The 24,277-nt window shown below is 39.4% G+C and overlaps 1 protein-coding gene and 1 pseudogene across 2 annotated transcripts; both read right to left on the minus strand.

Annotated features, from left to right (window-relative positions):
• Positions 1 to 1,751: 1,751 nt before the first annotated feature.
• LOC110049814 (lipase maturation factor 1-like) lies at positions 1,752 to 11,478 on the minus strand. Its single transcript, XM_089290504.1, has 11 exons — positions 11,159 to 11,478; positions 9,070 to 9,376; positions 8,605 to 8,615; positions 8,066 to 8,214; positions 7,793 to 7,858; positions 6,639 to 6,806; positions 6,186 to 6,366; positions 3,955 to 4,108; positions 3,292 to 3,481; positions 2,516 to 2,628; positions 1,752 to 2,082 (listed from the first exon to the last, which is right to left on the minus strand). Exons 1-11 carry the CDS (start codon positions 11,415 to 11,417, stop codon positions 1,890 to 1,892), a joined length of 1,791 nt encoding a protein of 596 aa, XP_089146630.1. The 5' UTR covers positions 11,418 to 11,478; the 3' UTR covers positions 1,752 to 1,889.
• Positions 11,479 to 12,638: 1,160 nt separating this feature from the next.
• Positions 12,639 to 23,550, minus strand: LOC110049860 (cytosolic phospholipase A2-like; annotated as a pseudogene). The gene is made up of 11 exons (XR_016207522.1): positions 23,379 to 23,550; positions 22,639 to 22,774; positions 20,875 to 21,011; positions 19,335 to 19,563; positions 18,594 to 18,711; positions 17,922 to 18,059; positions 17,250 to 17,369; positions 16,277 to 16,528; positions 15,729 to 15,916; positions 14,693 to 14,882; positions 12,639 to 13,434 (listed from the first exon to the last, which is right to left on the minus strand). The product of XR_016207522.1 is annotated as a cytosolic phospholipase A2-like (transcript).
• Positions 23,551 to 24,277: the final 727 nt, after the last annotated feature.

Here is a 24,277-nt window from a genome sequence, read left to right on the forward strand (position 1 = left end):
TTAAAAATCACGATTAAATTAAATTGTTTTTTCCCTTGAGTAAAGGGCTAGCAAAGAAGTCACACAAGTCACATAATTCAAGAATTGCGTTATCCACGGCTTTCTTTAGTACGGTGGTTATTTCCCTACCAATGACGTAATCCTTGCACGTTCTGACAAGTTCGTTGCTTGGCTTGCAAATATTTAATTTTCCTTCCGATCTATGAACTGGCTGCGATGAAACCGTCAAAGGATTTACTTCATTTGCGTAAAACCACAAGAAATACTCACAAAATTACAAATAAATTAATGACCGTCGCTTCTGCCGAAATAAACTTGCAAAGTAAACACGATCGTATTTGTCACGTAGCGAAAGTGAAAGCTGCAACGTCAGCGCATTCCATGGCTGACGTAATACCTTTTTTTAGCGTATTTATTATTCCCTTTAAATCCAACGCTTTGATAAAACGAAAAGAAAATATATTTTACCCACAAAAAAGAAAACAATATCCGTAAAATTGTCCGTGTATTTATGTTTTAACAGCTTCTGGCGGAAAAACATCACACGTTGCGTGACTCAAAGTTTGGCCGAGCGGAGGTCTGCGTCTGGTCACCGACAAAAAAAAAATAAATAAACCACGGGTAAACCTAGAACCGCGCTCGGCCCATGGCCGCGCGGTTAATAACAAGTAAGAAACAAGCAAGTAAGTCAGAAATAAGTAAGAAACAACTCCTAAATGTTCTTCTTCCTTCTTAGTCTTCTTAAGAATATTCAACGGCTTATCACAGGGTGATGATTAACTGCCGTGGCCCGTGGCCCGTAGCCCGTAGCCCGTAGCCCGTAGCCCGTAGCCCGTAGTCCGTAGCCCGTAGTCCGTAGCCCGTAGCTTTTATCCAACTGTTAAATCATTCAATGGGGCGCCCGTAGCCTGCGTAGCAAGCGTTTCCGTGGGTTTGGGAGCAAAGAAAGACCGAGGAACGGGATTTTAGGTATTTTGCCTGAGCGGAAAATGAGGCGAGAGCCAAAAAAAAGAAAGATGCAGGCTAGGTCGCCCGGTGCGCGAAGGCGGAAAGATATCCAACTTACGCTCGTTGTATTACCTGGGCGCAAGTCAATCTTTTCCGTGTTATTTGTAATATAATTGGGTACGTGCAAAACGTTCGATCTAAACGCAGCGCTTCTTCTAACCTTAATCATAGTTTGCCATTGAGTGGGAAGGCTGGGAGGGTTGATGAGTAGGTTAGAGATGGAGGGTGGGGGGGGGGGGAGGGAGGTTGTCTGGTAAACTGACACATGACGAATTGTCCGCTTGATTTGTTGGCAACCATAATCGTAATGCGAATCATCTTTAAAGCGACGTAGACGAGTTACTTTAAATGTAATGAAATCCGTGCAGATGTAATTTGCTTGCGCGTGGCGTTTTCTTTCACAAACTTTGCTCGACGCGCTGCAATCTGTGCGGACAATTTTTTCCTAATCCACCGACGTGTTAGATTGGAGTCGAGAACCTTTAAGAAGCGCCGATTCACTCTCCTCTTTATCGGGAGCTTGAGAGGCGGCTGTGACACAGGCTAGGGCCTTTATTGCACCCCAAAAATCGGGCGAGAAATCGTAGTGTGTAAATTAGGCTATAGAATGTAGTGGAAATCATGAGCCATGATTCACTGGATGGTTTACAGATTAGCTAGGCTCAGGAAACAGAAGCAACATACAATTTTCCCTTTTGATTAAGAAATACAGAAACAATATAAGAAAAGACTTTCCAAACGAGTGCGTTCTCTGTTAGCCATATTTCATATTTTACTGACTTCGTAGAACAAACTCCATTTTCACGCCTTCTGATAAATATATTAACCAGTTTGACTGGCTTAACTTTAAGCGCGTACAAGAGTATTTAATCTAAGAGCTGTCACATATTATAGACTTTCTTCTTGAGTCTTGGCACTTTCCATCCGTGCGATTCCAGGTAATCTCTGACGACTCGTAACGTGATAGGTGGAAAATAAGATCCAATTCTGGTGCGTTTCCACCAATACCCGGCCCTTGCTTCTTGGCTGCCAATCATTGTAAACTTATAGAGGTAATGTTCGCCACGAATGAAGCTAATAAAAAAAACACAAAGGAAAAAAAAAGGTTTATAAATCAAATTAAAACAAAAGAGTAAGGCGGGAGCTGGCGTCGTCTAATGGTTGGTGCGTTCAGCCCAGCATCGGGGTGATTGTGCTGAATTCTTGGGCCAGAGACCTTAATTTCCCAGGAGCTCACTCCAACCAAGAGGATGTAAATGGGTATCAAATACGTTTTGGGAAACTGACAAAATGCTTAAGCGGCAGGGAGGCGGGGGAGGGGATGGATTATGGTCCGTGTAGTCGCTTTATTCTACGAAAAGGCTCGAACAAAAAGGCGTTGGACGCACCAGTACTCTAGGAGCAGGAGGGACAAAAGGTTATCATGCAAACTAACAAAAACTGATTTCACAAGCAATCCTGTATCTCTGTATTGGGTCTGTGTGTAGGATGAATGAAGTATACTTACGCGGGAGGCGTAGCGTTAAAGAATGGGTTGTGTGCTATCAGTGAAGTAGCTTGTTCATCGTTAACAAGAAGTTTAGCTGCCAAGTGAATCAACCAGGGATTGTACTGGTAATTCTGAAAATAGTTCATCGTCAGTAAAACGGTTTCTTGAAATTACGACTCACAAGAGAAGAAATAGCAAGACAATTGAGCTTAAACTCAAAAACTTTCTTTTTCAAGGATAGTTAAGAGAGACTAGAGACTCGCAAGTAAGCGAAGGTCTTCATTACGGCAAAATTCACTACTAAGTCCATTGACTGTCTCGCATAATTTACAAAGGGATGCACCTATTGCTGCTTGATGGTAAAATGTAAATACAATTTTCATCAGCCCACAACACAAGGAAGAGTTTTCATGACACCGGGTATTGTAATTAGATCAAACCCAGGCCACATTTATAGAAGGCGAGCGTTCTCACCGCTGCACCATTTCAATTCGATTTCGATTCCATTTCCGCCGCTCCCTCGAGACCGGTTCGGGGAAGGAGCGCGGGCTCCAGCGGCTGGTAATCGAGCGTAGATATAGGATGGATGGAAAAACGATATGAACGCATTGAACGAGCGTCTGGCAGGCTTCTCGGCAAATCTATATCCCTCGAATCTTCAGTTTACTCGGCTTGGCTATTTTGAGAATCTCTTTTCGCAGATTCGACAAATCCCAGTATTAAAAGAAAATAACAACAACAGAAACAACAAAAGTAGAAGTATCTATTTTCAGGGATAAACCTTTCTTACTGACCTGAAAAGCTGCAAACCACATGAGCCAATCCAGTCGGTAGTGATACGGTGAAATAACACATGGTCGCCTCTTGGGGTCTCCAGGTTTACACTTAAACTGATATTCTTCCCAGATGCCTCCATCTTCATCTGGTATAATGGTCGAGTTTCTTGTTCCTTGAAATATCACTTCGGTCCTTTCTTTTGTTACGCTGGGAAGAGCAAACAGAATTTGTCGGATTTTAAGAAAGCCCATGTTAAATATCCACCAATGTAATGAAATAAATTGGAAGGTTTATTTAATAAGGTATTTTTCCGAAAAGGTCATGACTGTTTTAACCATTTTTTTCAAGTCACATTTGACGGTTTGCTTACAATTTATAATCTTATAATCTTGAAACTGCTACATGTATTAAACAAATACAACGAAAGATAACCACGCATTTTGAGGCGCATAAAATCCCATTAATCAGACTGTGACAACACACATAGCCAAAATAGATACCATCGACTATAGAACAGCTTTAATGTATTCCAATTGGTTGTATTTTCTATGGCATAGTATGAAAGCTCGTATAAACCTGAAGATATAGGCTTTAGGGAGCATGAGTTATTATCACATTTCCGTGATATGTTATCTGTCGTTCTCAATATTGTGGACGGTTTATTTTATCAGTTACTTCACCTTCCAAAGGCTCCATACGTGTTGACTATCCTGAAGGAGTCAAATGATGTGTTCATGGCTTGTCGTGACGACAGCAGGTTCTGCACAACAGGAATGCTTAGATATGCTATCATGGCAGCAAGCATGAGCTCAAACACACGCCGCACACAAAGACCTGCAGAAGTCAATATGGCAGGTTACACCACGAGAGTCCTTTAAAAAAACTTGAGAACTTAAATGTAAACCTAAATCCTAAGTATTCTAGGTAATCATAGTCTAGAATACGAGTGCGATTAAGGATTTGCACTTTGAGTGATGCTTGAAAATGCTCTCAAAATTGCACAGGTGAGTGAAATTTGAACGAATTTTGAAATGTCATGAGTAGTGCAAATCCTTAATTGCTCGAGCTTTCATACAATTATTCATTTATTACAGGATTGAAAACTAAAAACTGAAAAAAAACAATAAAATTAAAAAAAAAAAAACTGTTTTACAAAAACATACTTTTAAAAACCTGTTTCTTATAGAACAACTTAGGCATATAAATTAAGTAACCTGTACAGTTGTGATATTTTTTCCAACCTCGCTCCCAGGGTCTTCCCCGGAGCCCTCCTCTCTCACACTAGGAGGGCAGGCAGATGAGAGACCCTGGGAACGAGGGTGATTTTTCCTTCAATGAAGCACAATTTTATCACTTTTCCCCCCAAGAACAGCTTGGTTGAAAAAAGCAAATCAGTGAATTAATAATAATACCTCCTATGTCACTTGTATGGTTTAGTTCTGAATGCTTTGGATCATGACTAAATGCTACCTTAATTTCAACTCAGTATAGCGCAAAGTTGAACTGAACTGAACTTTAATTTTACTGTTTTCTTGCATACAGTTACAGTTGCTTGGCCCAGCAACTAGTTCCAGAACTAATCCAGGCAAGGACAAGAGTTTACAGTAAAAAGGAAGGAAAGAAAAAAGGTAATAATAATTTACAACAAAATTACAAAAGGTACAAATAAACAATAGAAACAAATGCTGGTAACTGAAAACAAAGTAACGTCAGGAGCTTCTGGTAATGTACAGTGTAATGTGTACATAAACTGTTTATCGAGTTAAAATAATCATTGTATTGGTGTTTGAATTTGAATTTTCATAAAAAAAACACACAATCAAATAGGCCATATTTGTATTTTCAGTATTGGACTGGAATTAGCTTGCAATGGAGGCTCATACGGGGGGACATAATTAAAACTAGTAGTAATCAGAGATTATGACAGTGCGTTCGACGCTCTCACTTTAATATATATACTGTAAATAAGTGATTTCACTAGCTGACTTTCAACCTTTGTCTATTGCTAAAATCAACACTTTTCAGCTGCAACAAGGTTTTACAGTCAGATATGCATAGTGTCAAAGTCCATGCTAGTGAAGAGGTCACGATTTGTTGATACGTTGCGTGACGCCGCCAGTTTCTGTAGACTCTCAAGTTTCATAGAATATTTAAATTACGTACATTATTCTAAGCTAGCATTTGCAACCGCGTGCTCGTTTCACATGATCGTCTATCGTAAACAAACTCCGTGCGACTAATCCAAGTATTTCCCCTGATGAATAAAGTAGCCTTATGGATCTTGCCTTCAGAGTACTTTTCCACCAATTCCAAACAATAAAATTTCAACCTAATAAAGACCTAGCTATCTGACGTGACTGAAACTAATCAACAAATGCAATCAAAATGTAGCTGTTCCCACGGTTATCATCCCCAAGCCGCGTTAATAAGCAAGGACAATTCCCTCAGATTTCAATAAATGCTACTGTCGAAGCGTTTAAATTTGCCAAAATCTAACACTGATAGCACATAATAGCAAAGCGTACGGCGACTGAATGGAAAGGAGTCAAAGAAAGATCCATCAGAAAGACGAGCTCACATGGCCTGCTCACATACTCACATGTTCGCGACATGTCTTATCACATGTCTTAGCATTAAACGGTACCAGTTTACTGGCTGTGACATGCCCCTGCAAAAATCAAGCGGGCGGCCATTTTGGTGTCCTTACAGGAATGTTGTTTTTTCAGCCTATAACCGTGCACAGGAAAACCAACTCTGGAAAGCCACAGGTAAAAATTAGGTTTGCGTTCCACTTCGTCGAACGGAAAAAAGATAAATACCATTTGCATTTGAAAAGACTCTCTGCATTAGCTTCAGTTGCAAGCTAGTTCCAGTCCAAAACCAAGAATATGAATATGGCCTATTCAAATACCCCATGTTGGTTTTGATCCAGGAGCACCAATCCTAGGAAGCTGCTGTATGTGGATCACCTCCTTTTTAGCAGAGGATGAAGAGAATAGGAATGCCAGGCTCTTGTCATCAAAGCACATAAGACTGGGAAGAATCGTCAGCCAGTTCAGAAAACTCAAGTTACCACTGATTATCAAAACAACCTGTTAAATCAACAAGGCAGCTAATGAGCTAGAAGAACTCCTGAGGAAACCTTATTTTTGGCCATAGTCTAAATATCTAGTTCCAAAAAGCTCAATAAAATATCCACACTTCTCTCATGGAAGGTTTTTTGGTTTCACTCCTGAGCCCTCTGGAAATTCTAATCAGCTTTAAGACCTCATTGAAAATCTTAGCTTTTAGAACCTCCTTTTCCTCAGGATTTCAAAAGCATTAATAGTAATTATTATTAAAATGGAGGAGGGTAGAGGCTTACCTGAAAAAGAATCTGTAAAATTCCACACCAAATTCTAAATGGTCTGGTTAGGAGGATAAAAAATGGAACCACCAGCTCTATAAAATGATTTGTCAGTGTTTCAAACTTGTGAAAGATCTCTGGAGACTGATGCATAAAATAACTCATTGGATTGGGTACAGGCTGAGTCTGTAATGAATATAAAAATCAGTATTCAAAACAAAAATGAAATGAACTTACAGTTAGTTGCATCCTTCATAAAGTTACATGTACACTGTACATTGCAGGGGATGGGGAAGGAGTCAGTTGGGTGGGAACTGGCCTAGAGGGGGCATGTATTTGGGAGCTGAGGGAAGAGAGGGTTGGAAGCAGGATTAATTTCCAAAATGGTGGTAAGTGGGAGAAATGAAAAATGGTTTTGCAACATTGCATAATTCAAGGCAGAGATTAAGGCAAAAATAGATTGTTTTCACATGACGTCATCAAATTCCAAAATCCAAAATTATAGAGCCACGAAAATTGTTACCCTCATAAGGCATAAGGGGATCTAAACTTATAGCTGTTTACAACTTTTCAGCTCAATAGCGTGCTTGGTTTGGAAACCAGCACCGTTTGGAGTTCAGAGTTATGGCGGTGCGTGACATACCGCTCCGATCACGTTTGTGGAAAAATATACACATATCTAGTGGTTTTTAGCCTTTTTAGGAGTTAGTGTTAAGAAAAGTGCTTGTGTAAATGTTTGTGGGTTCAGTTCAGATAATCAGTTGCCTAGATAGCCAAAGTAAGTTCCAGATGTTTGCACTATTTTTCACCGCCATGTTGGTGGAGCACAGAGCTCCACCAACATGGCGGCTCCATACTGGGCTCTGTAAATTTGCGCAAAACATTTCGATGAATATCTGACGTTTGGGAAAACACAGAGAACCAAAACTTGGAGAAGTGTCTTCTTTACCTGTCTCCTATAATATTAAAATTTCTTGACTTTATGCACTGAATAGTTTTTGATTTATTTTTTCGTTGCGTGACAGTGAAAACCATCTATAGGTTAGAGGCACTATGGAAAGGGAAGGTGCCAGGAGTTCAAGATACAAGAAGTAGCATTGTTAACAACATTAATTTTATCAAACAAAATGCACAGCACAGAAGACTGTTAGTCTGAAATAAGGATCAATTACCTCATAATGGTAGTTCATACATGTCAGGTCTCGCCAACACTGATCACCCCTTATCTTTATCAGACCCTATGTGGATTATGCAAAAAACATTAAGAAAACACCGTGCAAGAAAGCATGCACTGACAGCAGTACTTCTACAATGGGCATGACATCCAGATGTAGAAAACAAAGCAGAATAGGTCCGCAATAGGTCCAAGTTCTTCACAGCCCTCAACATGGTGCATTGCAGGTGTTTGGTTCTAAGTAATTATAATATTAAATGACAGAACTTACAGCACCAATCAAAATGCGGAAGATAAGCCATCTGTATCCCCAAACAACAACCAGAGGTGTTGGTGTGTAAATAGGCACTTGACGCAGTTTAAACACCGGACACAAAAATATTGCAAGAAAGCCTGTCTCAAGAAGCTGTGACTCCCAACCTAAAAATTTAAGCAATAAAGTTAACAGTCAACCTGATTTATGAAACAAAGAACTTCTGCCAATCACTCAAACTTCAAGTTTTTATTGGTAAATTCTCCAGAGCATTCTTAGATTTAGGTTAAATTTGTTGAGTAGAAGACCATGGGTGATTAGACTTTCATTGGGGACTCACATTATTTTTTTCTGGTCGCTCATGACAATTAAATTGATACCTTTCTCAAATTCTCTTTTATTAGAAAATAAATATTAAATAATAGTATCAGCTCCTTTAATCTGGAATGTTTTGACAAATTTTGTTAAACAGGAAGAGCAGGTGTGTTACTAAGTGTTGCAAATTTAATAACACCATATAAAACCCACAAGAACATGTGAAAATAAATACTACTCACCAAATGAATACCTAAAAACAACAAAGTAAGATAAAACAAGATGAAAATGTACAAATAAAAAATAGCAACTCAAGGGTTATAAATATTACCAACATTTAATTTATCTACTAAACTGTAATAAAAGCTACATGTATGCAGCTGAAGAAGTGGAATTGATTACATCACAAAGTGATGTTTTAAAAATGCAGGAAAATTTGAGCACTGCATCTGAGCCAAAAAAGACTATTTTTAAAGACATTACCCCCTAAGTTTCTTTTTTATATAAAAACATAGGTGGAGGGGTGGGAGAGAGAGGGAAAAAAGGTAACAGTGAGGTATTTTGGGGGGCATATGTTCTTGATGTGAGTTTTCATGGGTATTTTTGAGGTGCAATAACCCAGGTCATTTATACCTCCCTGTTTTATTTTCCTCAGGTGCAAATTAGCACAATGGTTACCATATTAATGTAAGTTGATCTGCACTTACCATCTTTGTCCTACATTGACAATAGAATGATATAAAACCCACAACAATGCCATAATTATGATATTCGCACATCCACTGAGTACAACAATTCCTGAAAATAACAGCCCAGTGTACGCCAAAATGTCCAAATGCTCATCAATTTTGTTTTTATCAGTTAAAAGAAGCACCGTGGGAACATGAAGAATTTTCCTCCAGCCAGCCTCATCAAAATGATCTTCTAATCTCTTCAGGTACAGGTCTGATGGAAGAAGCCCATTTTTGCCTAAAAGCTGTTTGTTCTGACTGAGTGCTACTGCAAAGGCCACAACTGCAATTAAAAATCACACAGGGCTGTCGTTAAGTTTTGATTCACCTGTAGTACTGATCTTCACACCCATAACAAACCTGTTACTTTATAGGCAAGCTGTATGAGCTACAGGCAGGTCCACCCGTAACATCCTAAAAGGCCCATCAAGCATACATGTACCCAGCCAGAACAGGTGTTACAGGTTACAGCCCCTATTGATAGCCCTGTCACAGGTCACTAGAGGCCAGGATCTTTTGATTTGCATTTTATTTTGATTTTTTAGGTTGGCATCTCGGTACATGAGAATATAACCTTTCAAGCCTACAGGTAAGGCAGGACAGAATGCTCAACAGGAAAGCATACTGAGGACAGTGACGATGACATTGATGGAGGGAGAAGTTGTGGTATTTAGGTTGGTCCATAGAAAATACTCTAAGGAGGTTGGCTATCAAATGCCAAAAGTTTTAAAGGAAAGTGTGAAGCTAAACTGGAATTTCTTGAGCAGTGGGGAGGGGGTTCCGACCAAAAAACCTGGGAAGGGGGATGCCTATTTTAGCAACAACCATGGGTATAGATTGTTTTCATGTGACATCATCATTTTCTAAAATCAAAAACTAAAGAGCCACCAAAGTTTTTATCCCCATCAGGCATAAGAGGGGGTAAATTTATATCTGTTTACAATGCTACAGCTCAGTAGTGTGCTTTGTTTGAAAACCAGCATATTTTGAATTTCAGAGTTATGGCGGTGTGTGACACAAAGCTACAATCGCATTTGTCAAAATTATATACCTATCTCATGATTTTTAACTTTTTTAGAAGTTAGATCACTAGGAAAAGTGCTTATGTAAATGTCTATTTGTTCTGGCCGCCATATTGGTGCACCACAGAGGTGCACCAACATGGTGTTTCCATTATGGGCTCTGTAAATTTCTGCAAAGCATTTCGACAAATATCTGCAGTCTGGGAAAAAGCACAAACCTAAAACTTGGAGAGGTGTCTTCTCTATCTATTTCCCATAAGATCACAATTTCTTGACTTTATCCACTGAATGGTTTTCAATTTATTTTTTTATTGCATGACTGTGAAAACGATCTATGGATATTTTCTTGAACAATGGCACATACACAGTAGCCCAGCGTTTCTTCCCTTGAGTACACCCATAGTGATAATGGTGATGAGCTGAGTCTCTTTTGTGTGTAGACACAGAGTATTGTATGACAGTATACATAACAGTGTAGTTTCATATCTTCACAGTTCATAAAATGGAATCTTGGCAATTTTCAAAAACAAAACATGACTTTTTTTATGTGCACAAATAGAAACATTGGGAAACTCTTCAGAGCAGGACTTTTTGGTATGCTTACATATATGCTGTTACAAAAGGAGTTTAGTCTTATTTATAAGCTTAAGTCAAGCTTAAAGGCCAGTCCTCACTTGTGACACAAGCATGAGCATAAACATAAGCATAAGAAGCTTATGCGCTAGTGAGGACAGCTGCGACATAAGCATAAGCATAAGCTTTCTTATGCTTATGCTTATGCATGTTCAGTGAGGACATCGTTGACATAAGCATAAAGTGCTCGCTGATTGGCTAATAGTCTTAGCTTATGCTTATGTTTATGCTTATGCCAGCATGTCCTCACTGGACACTATAGCAACATAAGCATAAGCATAAGAAGAACGTAGGGTTTTGATATTCTTATGCTTATACTTATGCTTATGCTTATAGCATGGCCTACCCTGAAGCTATTTCTTAGAAAAGAATTGATTCTACAAAACGCAAGAATTATTCTAACAGCTTACAGTAAATGAAGCCAAGAGATCTCAAAAACACGATTCTTGTCAGCCAGTAAGTTCCAGGTTCCACAGTCCCAGCGGCAGCGTCCTTCAAGTTCTTCTCGTCTCTAGTTTTCTCTTCTTTCTTTATATCTTTTCCTTCATTAACACCAACCTTTCTTCGCCTTAATCCTTCAAATATCTCCATCACAAACCGAGTATTTCTCACAGCGACAAAACATATATTTCTGAGATAAGACTTTATGGCCTCCGTTCCACATTTCATTCCGCCATCTTGAAAGCCCAGGCTGCTCGAGCTCAAATGGAACAAATGGCGCGAGGCGATTGGACCGGGAAAACGCGGTGATTTTGAAAATTCAGAGGGAAGAATGATATTCGGGCAAGGATCCCTCAACGAAAAAAACATAATATGGTTTAATGATAACAATTTAATTTAGGGCCTGGAGTGCTTACCGTATCTTATTTTGGAAGCTCACGGTTACTCACAGTCCTCCTCAGTCACGCAATCTTTCCTCCCCAACGCACTCAGAACAGTAGAGGTCATACATTCACCATAAGGTTCTTGGTTACAGCTTCAGCGAGCTATTGGCCGAAAAAAATTACACAGTGCCCGAAAGCGTGTGTTGTACAAACGCACTCAAATCGCAGTAAAAACAAAAACTTTCACAGTTCTCACGTCTAATGAAACTATTATCATTCCAAAATTACAGTGGAGTCCCGATTTTTCGAACCTCCAAGGGAAACGAAAGGTGGGTGGAAAAATCGGTGAGTTCTGAGAAATCGGGGCTAAAATTACAGTGTTCGACTAAGGAGAGGGAAACGAGTTATCGGGAAGTTCGAAAAAATGAGGGTTCGAAAAATTGGGATTCCAATGTAGTTATTTTGAAACCTCGCACACTCCATGACCTCGATCGATAGCCTAGTAAAATCAGGAACTTATAAAAGAAACAGTAAATTCTTCCTCGTACGGAAAGTTCAAGAAAATTTAAAACGGCTCTTTGTGGAGCCATTGAAAACGGCTCTTTTCAGAGCAACCACAAAAACAAAAGTCTAGGTTTTAGTTTGCTTTGATTCTGTCATTGTTTTGTTGATGGAAGTAATATCTATCCCCATGAATTTCCACTATACACATTTAACTATATATGGCTTTTTCAAAACAGATTTCCTGGATCCTTAGATCATTTGAACTCAACTCCGTCTTGACAAGGCGAACGTCAGAGAAAGTACCCTAAAAGCCTGGCTTTGATTACCTTTTAGAGTGTTTTCTCCCGAGTACTTTTGCCCGAATCATCAGCGTTTTGCCCGAAAATTTTCAAAAATTTCTGTAACTGGAGGGTGTGCAGCCCCCCCTCCCCCACCCCGGCCCGTACGCCTATGCTCAGGATTGCCTGCTGTGTCCCGCAAAGAAGTGATGCTCAAGCCATGTTATAAACCCTCTATTGACCAAGATTGTTCAGTAAAGATGGCTGGATATTGGCCTCGTCCGTTTTTTTTTTTTTTTTTTCCACTGTATTTTTATTTTTATTTTTATCATTTCTTTTGGTGGGGGAGGGGTGGTGCGTACTGATGGACCGAGACGTAAGGAAGAAAGCAAGCAAGGGAGCAAACAAGAAAGGAAGGACATACGTTAGTACAACGGAAAATGTCATTGATCTGATAGGAAACGGAACAGAGAAGTTTTACGACTTTTATTTTAAATTTCAACGCTAGTTTCTGATTATAATGCTAGGATGCTTCACTTAAGCATTTGAACTATTTGAACTTCGCACGTAAATTATGGCATGACTATTTTCGAGCTCTTTTGTTCTTTTTAATTTTTCTATCTTAATTACCAGCTAGCTAACTTGCCCAAACACACTAAAAACAAGCTAAATACGTTAACTATATATCAGCAATAATTTTTAGCTTGTTCTGTCTTCAAGTTAGTTCTTAATTCAATTTAACGTTCTGCGTGTGCTTTGAGGTTATAAAACAAATTTTGTTGTAATAGGTATTATTTTAGAAAAGAAACTCCTCCTGCTGATTGATTAAATGTGACAAAGCATTTTTCTTTCATTGCCTGCCAGTCTTTTGACCTAAGCTCGCAGCTTCTTCACACACTCAGCCATGACATCTTTGATGGCATCTTCGCCGAGAAGCGTGTTGAAGTAACCTAAATCTGAGAGACGATTCATACTGAAGATTTGGATACTGAAAACAGAAGGTGCTGTAGGAATTATCCGGGTCATCGAGGATTTTGAAGTCGGCAAATTTCTTCTCTTCGTCGGTCTTTCGTTTGACCCCTGTTAAGGAAAGTGGGATAAAAGTTAATTAGCTCTTTTGTTAAGGCCCTAAGAAATATTAATGGCCCGAAATTAGAAAGTAAAATCCCGGTATAATCTAACGTGTGATAAACGTTACGATGTCTAAGAAATTATGAAAGGAAATTAAACCCCAGTTTAATAAAAGTCTAAAACTCGTTTTTTGGGGCGTGGGTCGAATTCATTTTCACGGTTAAGAGGAACTAGTCTTCAAGTGAGGGATAGCTCCTGTCATCATAGTCATGTTTCCCTATTGAACACTCCCTAAGCTAGGTACCAGGGTATCTCTAAAGGTGGTCTGCTACCAATACGGTAAGGGTTTAGGGTTAGGGTTATGAAAGGAAACCAAAGTTTAATAAAAATCTAAAAATCGTTTTTTGGGGCATGGGTCGAATTCGTTTTCACGGTTAAGAGGAACTAGTCTTAAAGTGAGGGATAGCTCCTGTCATCATAGTCATGTTTCCCTATTGAACACTCCCTAAGCTAGGTACCAGGGTATCTCTAAAGGTGGTCTGCTACCAATACGGTGACAATCTATATGAACTTTAGCCTCCGGTACAAAAATCATCCCCATTCGCTTTTACAGGAAATTCCCTCACATGGGAAGGCGTAAGACCGGAAATTTCACCACTTATAAGTAGCCAGTTGTCACAATTGAATCTGTTGCGCAGACGGGCCTAGTATTGGATCATTTAAAATACTCTGGTTAACGAGCTACTCTACTCTTACTCTGGTTAACGAGCTTGCGCGATAAAAGCAACATTTGAGACACTCGTTTCCAGGCCTTAGCAAGCTTGAACGTTATTCCTTCCTCGGGGAAATTCTATCTATCTATCTTATTAACCAAGCTTGCTCGGGACGGTACTTTCAAGACATCGGGCCGATATTCTCCCAGTACGGTCCCTAGCAAGCTTGGTTAAGCTTGATTTATTACACGACCGAAAATACCAGAAAATCTTCAAGAGTAATCTTGCAGGATTATTCGGGACAGTGTCCGGTCCAATGCTTAGAGATGGAGCAATCTGATTGGTTGATTTTAGTTATTGGCCCTCTGAACTAATTTAATCGTGTAATAAGGCTACATGTTTTCTCTTGTTAAGTTTAAAATTTATTAATCCCCTGCGGCTTCAGCCGCTTTGATAACTTGAACGTTTTAAGAAAGTTACAAAAGTTAAGGAAGCTTTGGAGTGACGGTTCAGTCGAAGAATCGTAGTTTGTAGATGCTTTAGTAAGTTTTTACCTGGTGCGCTTTCTTCCCGAAACGTTAAATTTACCATTACAAAATGCATCACGATCGGACATGAAGGGTCGGTGGGATGACGGAATACATAGAGTTCCTTCATTCCGTATTTCTTGAATTGTTCTTCGGCGTTGATCGGAGGGAACTTCACGTTGTTCTTTTTCGCCCACTCCTCAGCCAACAAGAGCTCCTGAAAATATAGGATAAAACGAATAAGAAACCAGATTAGAATTCGAAAAACGTTCTCTCTCCTTTCGAGCTGAACACATCCCTCGCTAAAAGAGGTCTGTCGTCTCCCGTATTTGCCCCGAAAAATTCCATTCTGATGACGTAGCTCCACAGAGATCCGTTTAGGGCTTCTGATTGGTTGTCGCGCGCTGTTGAATTTTGACGCGTAAGGAACAACCATTCACGGCACACAGATCTCAGTAAAGCTAAGTTAACGCATCAAAGTGGAATTTGTTGGGTTCTTCGTCAGAATTCTCTTCAGCGAGGAAAGAGTCGAGTTTCTGACGTCATTATTGACATTTTGCCTCATTAACACACGGCTTTGTGTGGAGAAGGCATCATGCTAACAGGCCACGTTCGATTTATCAATATTCTAACATGGCTCCGAGACTTCCAGGACAAACTTTTATGTTTGGTGGTGTTTTCCTTGTATCCAAGTCTCTTTTGGGAATTAAAGACAAAGGAAACTTAAAAAAAATGTAATTTTGACCCGAAAGCCGCGGATCGATGTTAGAATGTTGATATATCGAACGTGACCTATTGGTTAAAGAGCTTCAAAAATTTAGTAATCGGCGACATTATAAGCTCTTTGCGTGAAATACTGAACGAGACTTTGACTTTCAAAATTTTCTGACAGGTACAAGCGCCAATTAATGAGCCCTTGCATTTTTTTTTTTCGCAAAATGTTAGTTATCACGCCATGCTATAGTCTATAGATATCGGAATCTATTTTTTTGTACCTGATCATGATTCAAAACATGAAATTTAAACCTTCCTGCTAATGAGATCACATGACAATTAACAATACCTTGAAGGGCGGTTTGTCATCCCAGCCCCGATCACTTGTCTCAAAGGACAGGAAGACATCCACAGTTCGCTGAGGTGTCATAAAGAACATAGGGTAAGGAGATCCGAACACCATCCCACTGTCAATCAAAAAGATACGCTCGGACCTCACACTATACTGGTCTGCGGTGTCCTCAACGGCATCAGGTCCTGGGGAAGGGAAGGAAAGCGAAGCAGTTAATAATAATAATAATAATAATAATAATAATAATAATAATAACAATAATAATAAAAGCAACAATAATAATAGATATTTATATAGCGCCTATCCAGATCTGTTCCGCTAAGCGCTTTATAAAAGTAAAAAAATAAAAAGAAAGTTCTAAGAGATAAAAATACAGAGAACAGTTCAAATCAATCATTGGAAAAAGGTAATCATTTTCGTCTCTCGCATTATTGCAGCTTCTTGGCTAGCTGTTGGCCTCCGGATAACGCACGGTCTATTCGTCATGGATTCCGTGGTGTGGATGAAGAAGCCAACTAGTCATGTACAAGAAGATGTTTTCTTACCCGATGGGACTGGCGCCGATGGCAGCTGGAGACCTCGAAGAAAGTTATGGACCAGGCCTGCTCGGCCCTCACGGGTCTTGAGGATTGGAAACTTTTCCGCGAGAAATTTCAAGAAGTTTTCAAAACTGTCGTCTTCTTCAGGCTCTTGCTCTACGAGCTGTTGTTTTGCTTTGACATCGTCCTTTTGAGCCTCTTCGTTATCGCTCTCTTCAGCATCAAAGCACAGACTTTCGTCTGAGTCAATCGCTCCTCCTGCAGGGTAAAGCATGTATATATTTTCAATAACATAGTTATTTATATACTATATATTATATATTAAAAAGTGTAGTTATAAGTTGACCAGCGTGAACAAAACCCTGTTTTATATACAAGACAATCTTTCTTATTGTTAACCACGGCCAATCCTTTTAAAGTTAATTTCAATGACAAATGTTTTTTCCAGACAGTTTTTAACGAACGTTCATGTCTATTACATATTACAACTGGTGTTTCACAACGAAAAACCTCTTTGTGCCTTTTTAGGCGAAAATGAGAAAAATTGAATATCAAAGGGTAAGCCGAACCGTGAAGCTTCTGTATACTGGTTCAGTCAAGAAGGTTTTAGTAAGACAGTTTTTAAGAGTTATATTAACCCGGGATTAGCTCGCTACCGATCCAAAAATTGTTCGATTATGAGACATCTTCAAAACATTTTCATGCGGTTTAATATTCTTTCTATATAACTGTCTCCACGCTTTTTATTCGCCTTTTGAAAACATACATATGTTCATGTATAAATCAAAAACTCACTAAGGAGGATACCCTGATGGACAGTTCTGAGGCATGCCTTTACTGTAAAATGAAGAAGTGAAAAGACAACAGAATGTTTCTGTCTCGGGCCCATTGATTGAAAGCTCCCCTTAATTATATCAATTTACTTATAATACATATATTGGACACACTATGATCTAAAAACATGTTAATAAATTCATACCATTATGCAGTTCTTGTAGCAATTCTCCAGTGATGCGTATCTGATCTTCCAGAGAAGCAGGCTTTTTTCCCGAGGCAAGACAACGTTGCACTACAAAAGTGTACGCACTGCCATACAGACCTGTCGACGCAAAAGGCTATTAATTATTCTGAATGATGGCGTCACACTCTGGCCAGATGAGCAAGTACAAGCCTTTTTCTTTTTAAACAGACTCTCCCGCCCCCCATTGCTTTTTATTCGGTAAACTTATGCTTAAATGAAGAAAAGTGAGGTCGTCGAAAGTGATGAATAAATGACCAATCAAACGTGAGGCGGTCTGGTGTTTCATTATTACCGTTGTGTGCTACCCGCAATAAAGAAAGGTGATGATGATGACGATGTTGATGATGATGATGATGACGATGATGATGATGATGATGTTGATGATTATTATTATTATTATGTCGGCACCGAAGGCAAATCTGCGTCGTCTACCGCCGGGCTTAAACCAGTTTCCGAGGAGCATGCTTCCGCCTGGATGGGATGCTAGTCCAGTGTATCGTTTAACACCATCAGTACCCCCAGTAAAGAGACTCTGTGAAAGTAAATTGCCTTGTCCAAGAACACAGCACAAAGATCTCCACCAGAGCTTGAACCCGGTTAGGAGAGGGGGTGTGACATTAAAAATCTTACCTTCAAGGAAATGGATAGGCGGTTCTTTGTAAGAACGCACAAGCTTGCCACAGAAAAATTTGTTTCCAAATTGCTCTGTCTTCACAAAAGTACCATATTTTGCCATGCCTATTTCGTACGGGGTGAACTCAACCCATTCTATGAAAGAGAGAAATGGAAAGTTTGCAGAGCAAGAAATTCATTAAGTTGTTCGATCACAATAACGCAATTCGAGCCATTGCTTGAAATGCGCAATATTTATCAGACTCTGGTAGCAAAATTTATCTTGCCGACTCATAAAGGGGATGACAGTTAAGCAAGACTGGTATTACGTATAAGACTTCACGCGACCAACGACATGATGGAGTCCAAACTGAAAGCCAAGACCGTGGACAACTGTTTCGACCCGGTTGGGCCTCGTCAGCACGATGTAGCAACAACCCACACGAAGGCCAATACTCTATTAACTTAAAAGGGAATTATAGATTAATGTAAGAACTAACTATGATTGGTCGATGGTTACCTTTGGTTACCGCTGACCAATCACATCTCACATCGGTTCGGCCCGGATAATCCAGCCAATCTGTGAGCCGACATCAGCAGGTGTTGTCTCTGCCCAAACTGAGTTTCTGTAGTGGCGCATAACATATGCTTTGGGGCCGAGGAAAAATTAAAGATTAATGAATCACTCACCACCAAACTCTTTTGCTGGCACATCTGTTTTGACGTGAACACAGTTGTAAAGAGGGAATGGTACCAAGCCGTCTTTAACAACACGCTGCTGATCACTCAGCTTAGGGACGTCTTTTCTCTTTTAACAGAAAAAGTAGTACATTTTGGAGAGTGCCCTGTATCTCAGAAAAAAAATAATAGGCATGGGAGATGATGAAGAACAACAACAACAACAACAACAACAACGACAACAACAACAACAACATCGACAACAACAAAAGGTAAAATTAAAAGGTAATCAACGTGATTTTTAGCAAGTTGTTATGACAATACCACATGAAATGAAATGTTTGCGATAGAGTAACATATATGGGGGGTAAAAGTACTAACACATAGGAGCTTTTCGTTTTGAAAACGAGCACATTGCACTTTATTACCATCTGACAAGCTCGTAATTGTCAATTACTAACTACTTATTGACCGAGAGTGCGGTCTTTACGGGAAAATCTCAAACCGAGGCCTTGCCGTACTGACCTAGCGATAGCGAGGTCAATGCAGCAAGGCCAAGATTCGAGATCTTACCGTAAAGACCGAACGTTCGTGGTTTAAAAGTTGTTTATTATATAGTTGTTTGCTTTGTCTTTGCGGGCCCGTAATCGGCCTGTGGACATTACGGGAGAATAATGCCCTAGCATTAGCCAATCAGAGCGCGCGTTATATCGGCTACAAAAACAAGCCGCGTAATAAAAGATGTATATTAACCTTTACTCGCAACACGTCACCAATTAGATAACCAAAGAAATCAGTGAAACTAACAGGTTGGCCTCGCTCTTTCTTTCCTTGTATGATTTTCAAGTGGTTTATCAGCCATGATGGAGAAAACAAGAACTTCATCATCCAGTTATCCTCAAAAATATCTCTCATTTCATTCTTCACCACTTGAGGATGAATCTTGGGCCACTCAGGATGAGAATATAACATCGAAAGGAACCTAACAACAGATCGCGTGCACAGAAAAATGCGCGTTCATTATACAGGTCAGGTTGAGCATAAGGTATCCTTGATAATAAGGCTAGGCCGGCAAAACATTATACACTGAAGCAGGATGAGAATGTAATATAGAAAGGACCTTAATGAAAGATCAAGTGTACAGAAAAATTTGGGTTCATTACACAGGTTTGGCCTTGCATAAGGTATCCTCGAGAAATAGGCTGAGCAAAACGTGATAAACCGCCGAACTACAAAACTAACACCACCAAAACGTTCATAGTCAGTTGCTTTGCTGCTTCGTGTACTACGTTAGCCATGAAATAGCAGCCTATTGAGAGCGTTGCTAATGGTTTAATTTACATCTCGCATTTAGGAAATTGTCCCATGCATAAATCAAGGCACATACAATAATTTCAAAGAGTATGCAAAATATATTAAGTTTACAAAGTTTGACAAGGAACGGATGTGAACATAAAATGATGTGAAGTTTATATGAAATAATTCATATATGAACTGCGGTTGTAGATGAAAGTGAAGGATAATCATCGCATCGCATCATCTTCCCGTGAGGAGTGAGTCCTCACGGGAAGATATGAACTCAATAAATTGACCTCGCTCCCAATGTGTGGCTTCATAGCTCAGTTGGTAGAGCATCGCACCGGTATCGCGGAGGTCACGGGTTCGAATCCCGTTGAAGCCCTGATTTTTTTTCAGGCTTCTTCTTTCCAATTGCTTAAATTGGAAAATTTACTGCGATGATCATCCTTCACTTTCGGATGTGAACATAGTTGGCAAATAATTCTTTCAGAAGTTGCAGTCAAATATCTTTTCAATATTCGGCATGTTCCTTTAATTCACATCTAGAACGGGCGTTTATTTCTAGGATTTAGGAGAAGAGCTTTTAAACTATGAAAGAGTCAGAGGCTTAAGGTTCGGGTGAGAACAGATTACAAGACTGTCCAATATCTGAAGCTTAAAGAGATAACTGTAATTGCACTTAATCAGTCCAAAGTATCTTAATTTATGGTAAAGTACTGTTGAAGGCCGCTCTTTCAACTTTAATAATGCAGTTTAGACTCTACGAGGACTCCAGTCGGTCAATAGTATAGTTATGCCCTACTCATAAATGGCTGCCAATTAAAAATTCTTTTGTAAGTATTAAAATTAGCCAGACTAACCTCGTTTTTGAGTTGATAATTTAAAAGAAATTTTATTCTCAGACGAGGTTAGTTGCATACAAAATAATTTTAAACTGGCAGCCATTTATGAATAGGGTCTATAGTATAGAACAAGGAAACTGTGATTGGCATACCAATTTGACCCTGATAGGCCAGAAGTGTAAGTACAACAATCAAACAGGCCCATGTCCTTCAGTGCACAGAACACACCACTAAAATACACCATGGCACGAAACCCGCCTCCGGCGCCAAGAATGACGAGGTTGGGTACCTGGAAAAGACAATCAAGAGCGTATTACCAAATATTTACACCGCTTCCTTTCTCCGAATCACTTGAGTCCTAGAGAGATCTAGAATGATCGTAGAAGAGCTGATTCCTGCAAAAACGATCCTTGTCCAATATAGACGATGGTTAAACGTTTTCACACATTGCCACATATCAGGTCAAGATTGGGGCTTCTCGAATGTGTGTCCCTAGGCAACAACAACACGCAAAAAATCTAGATTCTGCCACGAGCCACAAAGCTACACAAGCTCGATCCATAAGACTTGTAAAGAGCATAATCAGGAGAAGTTTTATCTGTGACGTCTTTCTTTAGGAACTGAATCGAAATAATAAGATAAGGGGCTTGTATCATTTGTAGTGAGTTTCAAGTGTCTGATCTGATACCATTTAAAGTAAACACCCTTTGTCCACATGGCTGTGATATAGTGAAGGAGCAAAGCCAACGACTGGATTTCCTCGATAAACTGAACTCTTGCCACAAGAACTTAAACTTTACTATGGAAATAGCCGAACAGGATACTATTTCCTTTGTTGGCATGAACATTACTAAATGTGGAAACAGACTCGAAACATCAGTACACAGAAAGTCCACAAACACGGGCCTGCTCCTTCACTATCACAGCCATGTGGACAAACGTTACAAAGGGTGTTTACTTTCCACAATGATAAACCGCGCTTATCGCCTGTCATCGACTCCTACCGCGTTTTCCGAGGAATGCGACAAGCTTCGAACTACCTTTCTAAACCTGGATTATCCTGTAAATTTGATCAATTCCTCGATTAACAAATTTCTACGCAATATCGACAATATTACTGCTCTTGATGATGCAAGTGATGGCACCTCTAATATCGTGGTACCACTACCATTTAAAGATCAACAATCAGCCAACTCAGTAAAAAGAGCAATGTAAAATCTGAGCGCAAAAATTGGAGTACAAATAAAGCCTGTCTTTCAGTCAAAAAAGATCAGTCAAGTCCTCGCCCCGAAAGAGAAGAAGCCGCCGATTGTCAACAATCAGTGCGTGGTCTACAAATTTCAATGTGATCTGTGCGACACAGATCAGATTATGTCGGGTACACAACCCGACACTTGCGCCAACGCATTGGCGAGCATAAACATTCTGCAATTGGAAGACACTTGGAAGACCATGGCCTATAGAGGTCTGATTTGAAGGAAAAACAATTCTCGATTTTGAGGAAATGTAGAACGAAGTTTGACTGTTTAATATTCGAGATGTTGTTTATTAAGGGGCTAAAACCTGGGCAAAATACCCAGAAGGACTCCGTTCGTGCTAAACTGTTCACGTGACACTGCGTGCAAATATTTCTCGCATTTAATAGTGTTTTATTTAAGTCTCTAAGGATTTGTTTTGTACATTTATATTCAAATAACGTTTTCTTATTCATTTTGACTTGAAAATGACGTTGAGTAAACGTCGAAAAGTCGTCGCTTTTTAGAGTTTTTTACAGTTTTTAGAGTTTTTTAACCGTGATGGTTTTAACTTTTGTCTTATCGCAATGTTTTATAGTTAAATTATTGACAAAGCCTATTCTTTTACGTATCTTAATGGCTTTGTCAAAAGTATTTTAGTTTTAACTTCAAACTTCTTACCTCGTTAACAGATTTTGGTCCTCGTTCCCCTAGGTGTTTTTTCATGGCCTCCAACACTATTTTCTTTCTTTTCTGAAGAAAAGCCTTTTCCCCGTTACACAGTTCTATATTGTATCGAAGGTCAGAAGGCGTGGTGCTTTTCAAAGTGGAAAAATTAAAACATCACCATCGTATTTTTTTAGTTAAAGACAATACAGAAACAAGCGGATTTTTCCTGGAAATTAGGCCTAGTATAGGAACTCCTGGTATAGAATGCCCTATTATAAAAGAATCAGGGAGGTAATATCATGGCGACTTAAAATTAGCCATGTTGAACTTGACATTTCGGGGGTCATGAGTTCTCGTCTTTTGAGGAGATGGGTGGGGGGCATTGGCAGTCGAGTTTTTTTATAGATAACATTATTTAAACTCACTATTTTCGACAATAAATTTGGATAAAGTAGTATAACTGTGTTACAAAAATACAGTACATGCTAATCTTTAAGGAGTGGACCGGGAGCTGTGAAATAATTGAAGGTGATTTTGGGAATGGGAAGTTTATGAGGCATGTGTGAAAAAATGAGGTACTTTTATACTTGTTTACTTTGCCGACGGTGTCACTCACAACACCCCTGACCTTTCTCTCTTTTTTTGGGTGTGTTTGGTAACCCTTAGGGTGCCACCAACTCGCCGCGTACCTAAATTCTGGGAGCTTTTCTCTCTCCCTCTACCCCCACTTTTGAAATAAGTCATTCACTCACCAATCTGTGGCTTTCATTTGCACGTCCACTTTTGAATCCTGACAAGTGATAACGAATGGTATCAACACTTCAGGCAATGATGAAAATTTTAAATGATAAGTAAGTCATTACAAGCGCAGATTAATCTTATACTCATGCCATATTTCACATTTTCCAGGTAAATAACGCTGGGTTTAAACTTCCTAATATATTTTCCGAGCCAAATTTCCACGACTATCGAACAACTTGGGGGAACAGCTTTTTGTTCCGAGTTACTTCAGTGGTGGTCAGAATTCCGAAACGGTTATGATACTAAAAAAATGGCAATATATAGTGTGGAACAACAAAGAGATATGAATAAGCGATAAGCCCATCTTCTATGGAATTTTTCATGACACGCTCGAGTCATGTTGATTAATTCACCTTCACTTTTCACCTTCCCTTTTTTGTTCCGAGTTACTTCAGTGGTGGTCAGAATTCCGAAACGGTTATGATACTAAAAAAAATGGCAATATATAGTGTGGAACAACAAAGAGATATGAATAAGCGATAAGCCCATCTTCTATGGAATTTGTTTTTGAAAACGGCGTTATTTATGTAAATGATCTTTTATTTTACACAGATACCACAAATTCTTTTGAGATTATTTCAAGCAAAATTAGCAAAACTAACTTTTTAACTTGGGCAGTACTTCGTCACTCTGTACCATTACACCTAAAAACCAAGAAACACACTCCTTCCGAAATTTCTCCACTGGAAGACTTCGATGTGTCAAAAGAGAAATTTAAGGACTACTTCACATTAATAAAAAGCACAAAAGCCCAGCTTCAAATAATTCTCAACATCTGAGATACACTTTTAATTTGTCAGAGGATCATTTGAAAAAGGTTTCTGGCTACCGCATAAGGTTTCCTTTAGAC

The sequence above is a fragment of the Orbicella faveolata genome, unplaced genomic scaffold, assembly GCF_042242905.1.
Source record: "Orbicella faveolata isolate gen_17 unplaced genomic scaffold, um_ofav_v1 contig_2, whole genome shotgun sequence".
Lineage (NCBI taxonomy): Eukaryota > Metazoa > Cnidaria > Anthozoa > Scleractinia > Merulinidae > Orbicella > Orbicella faveolata.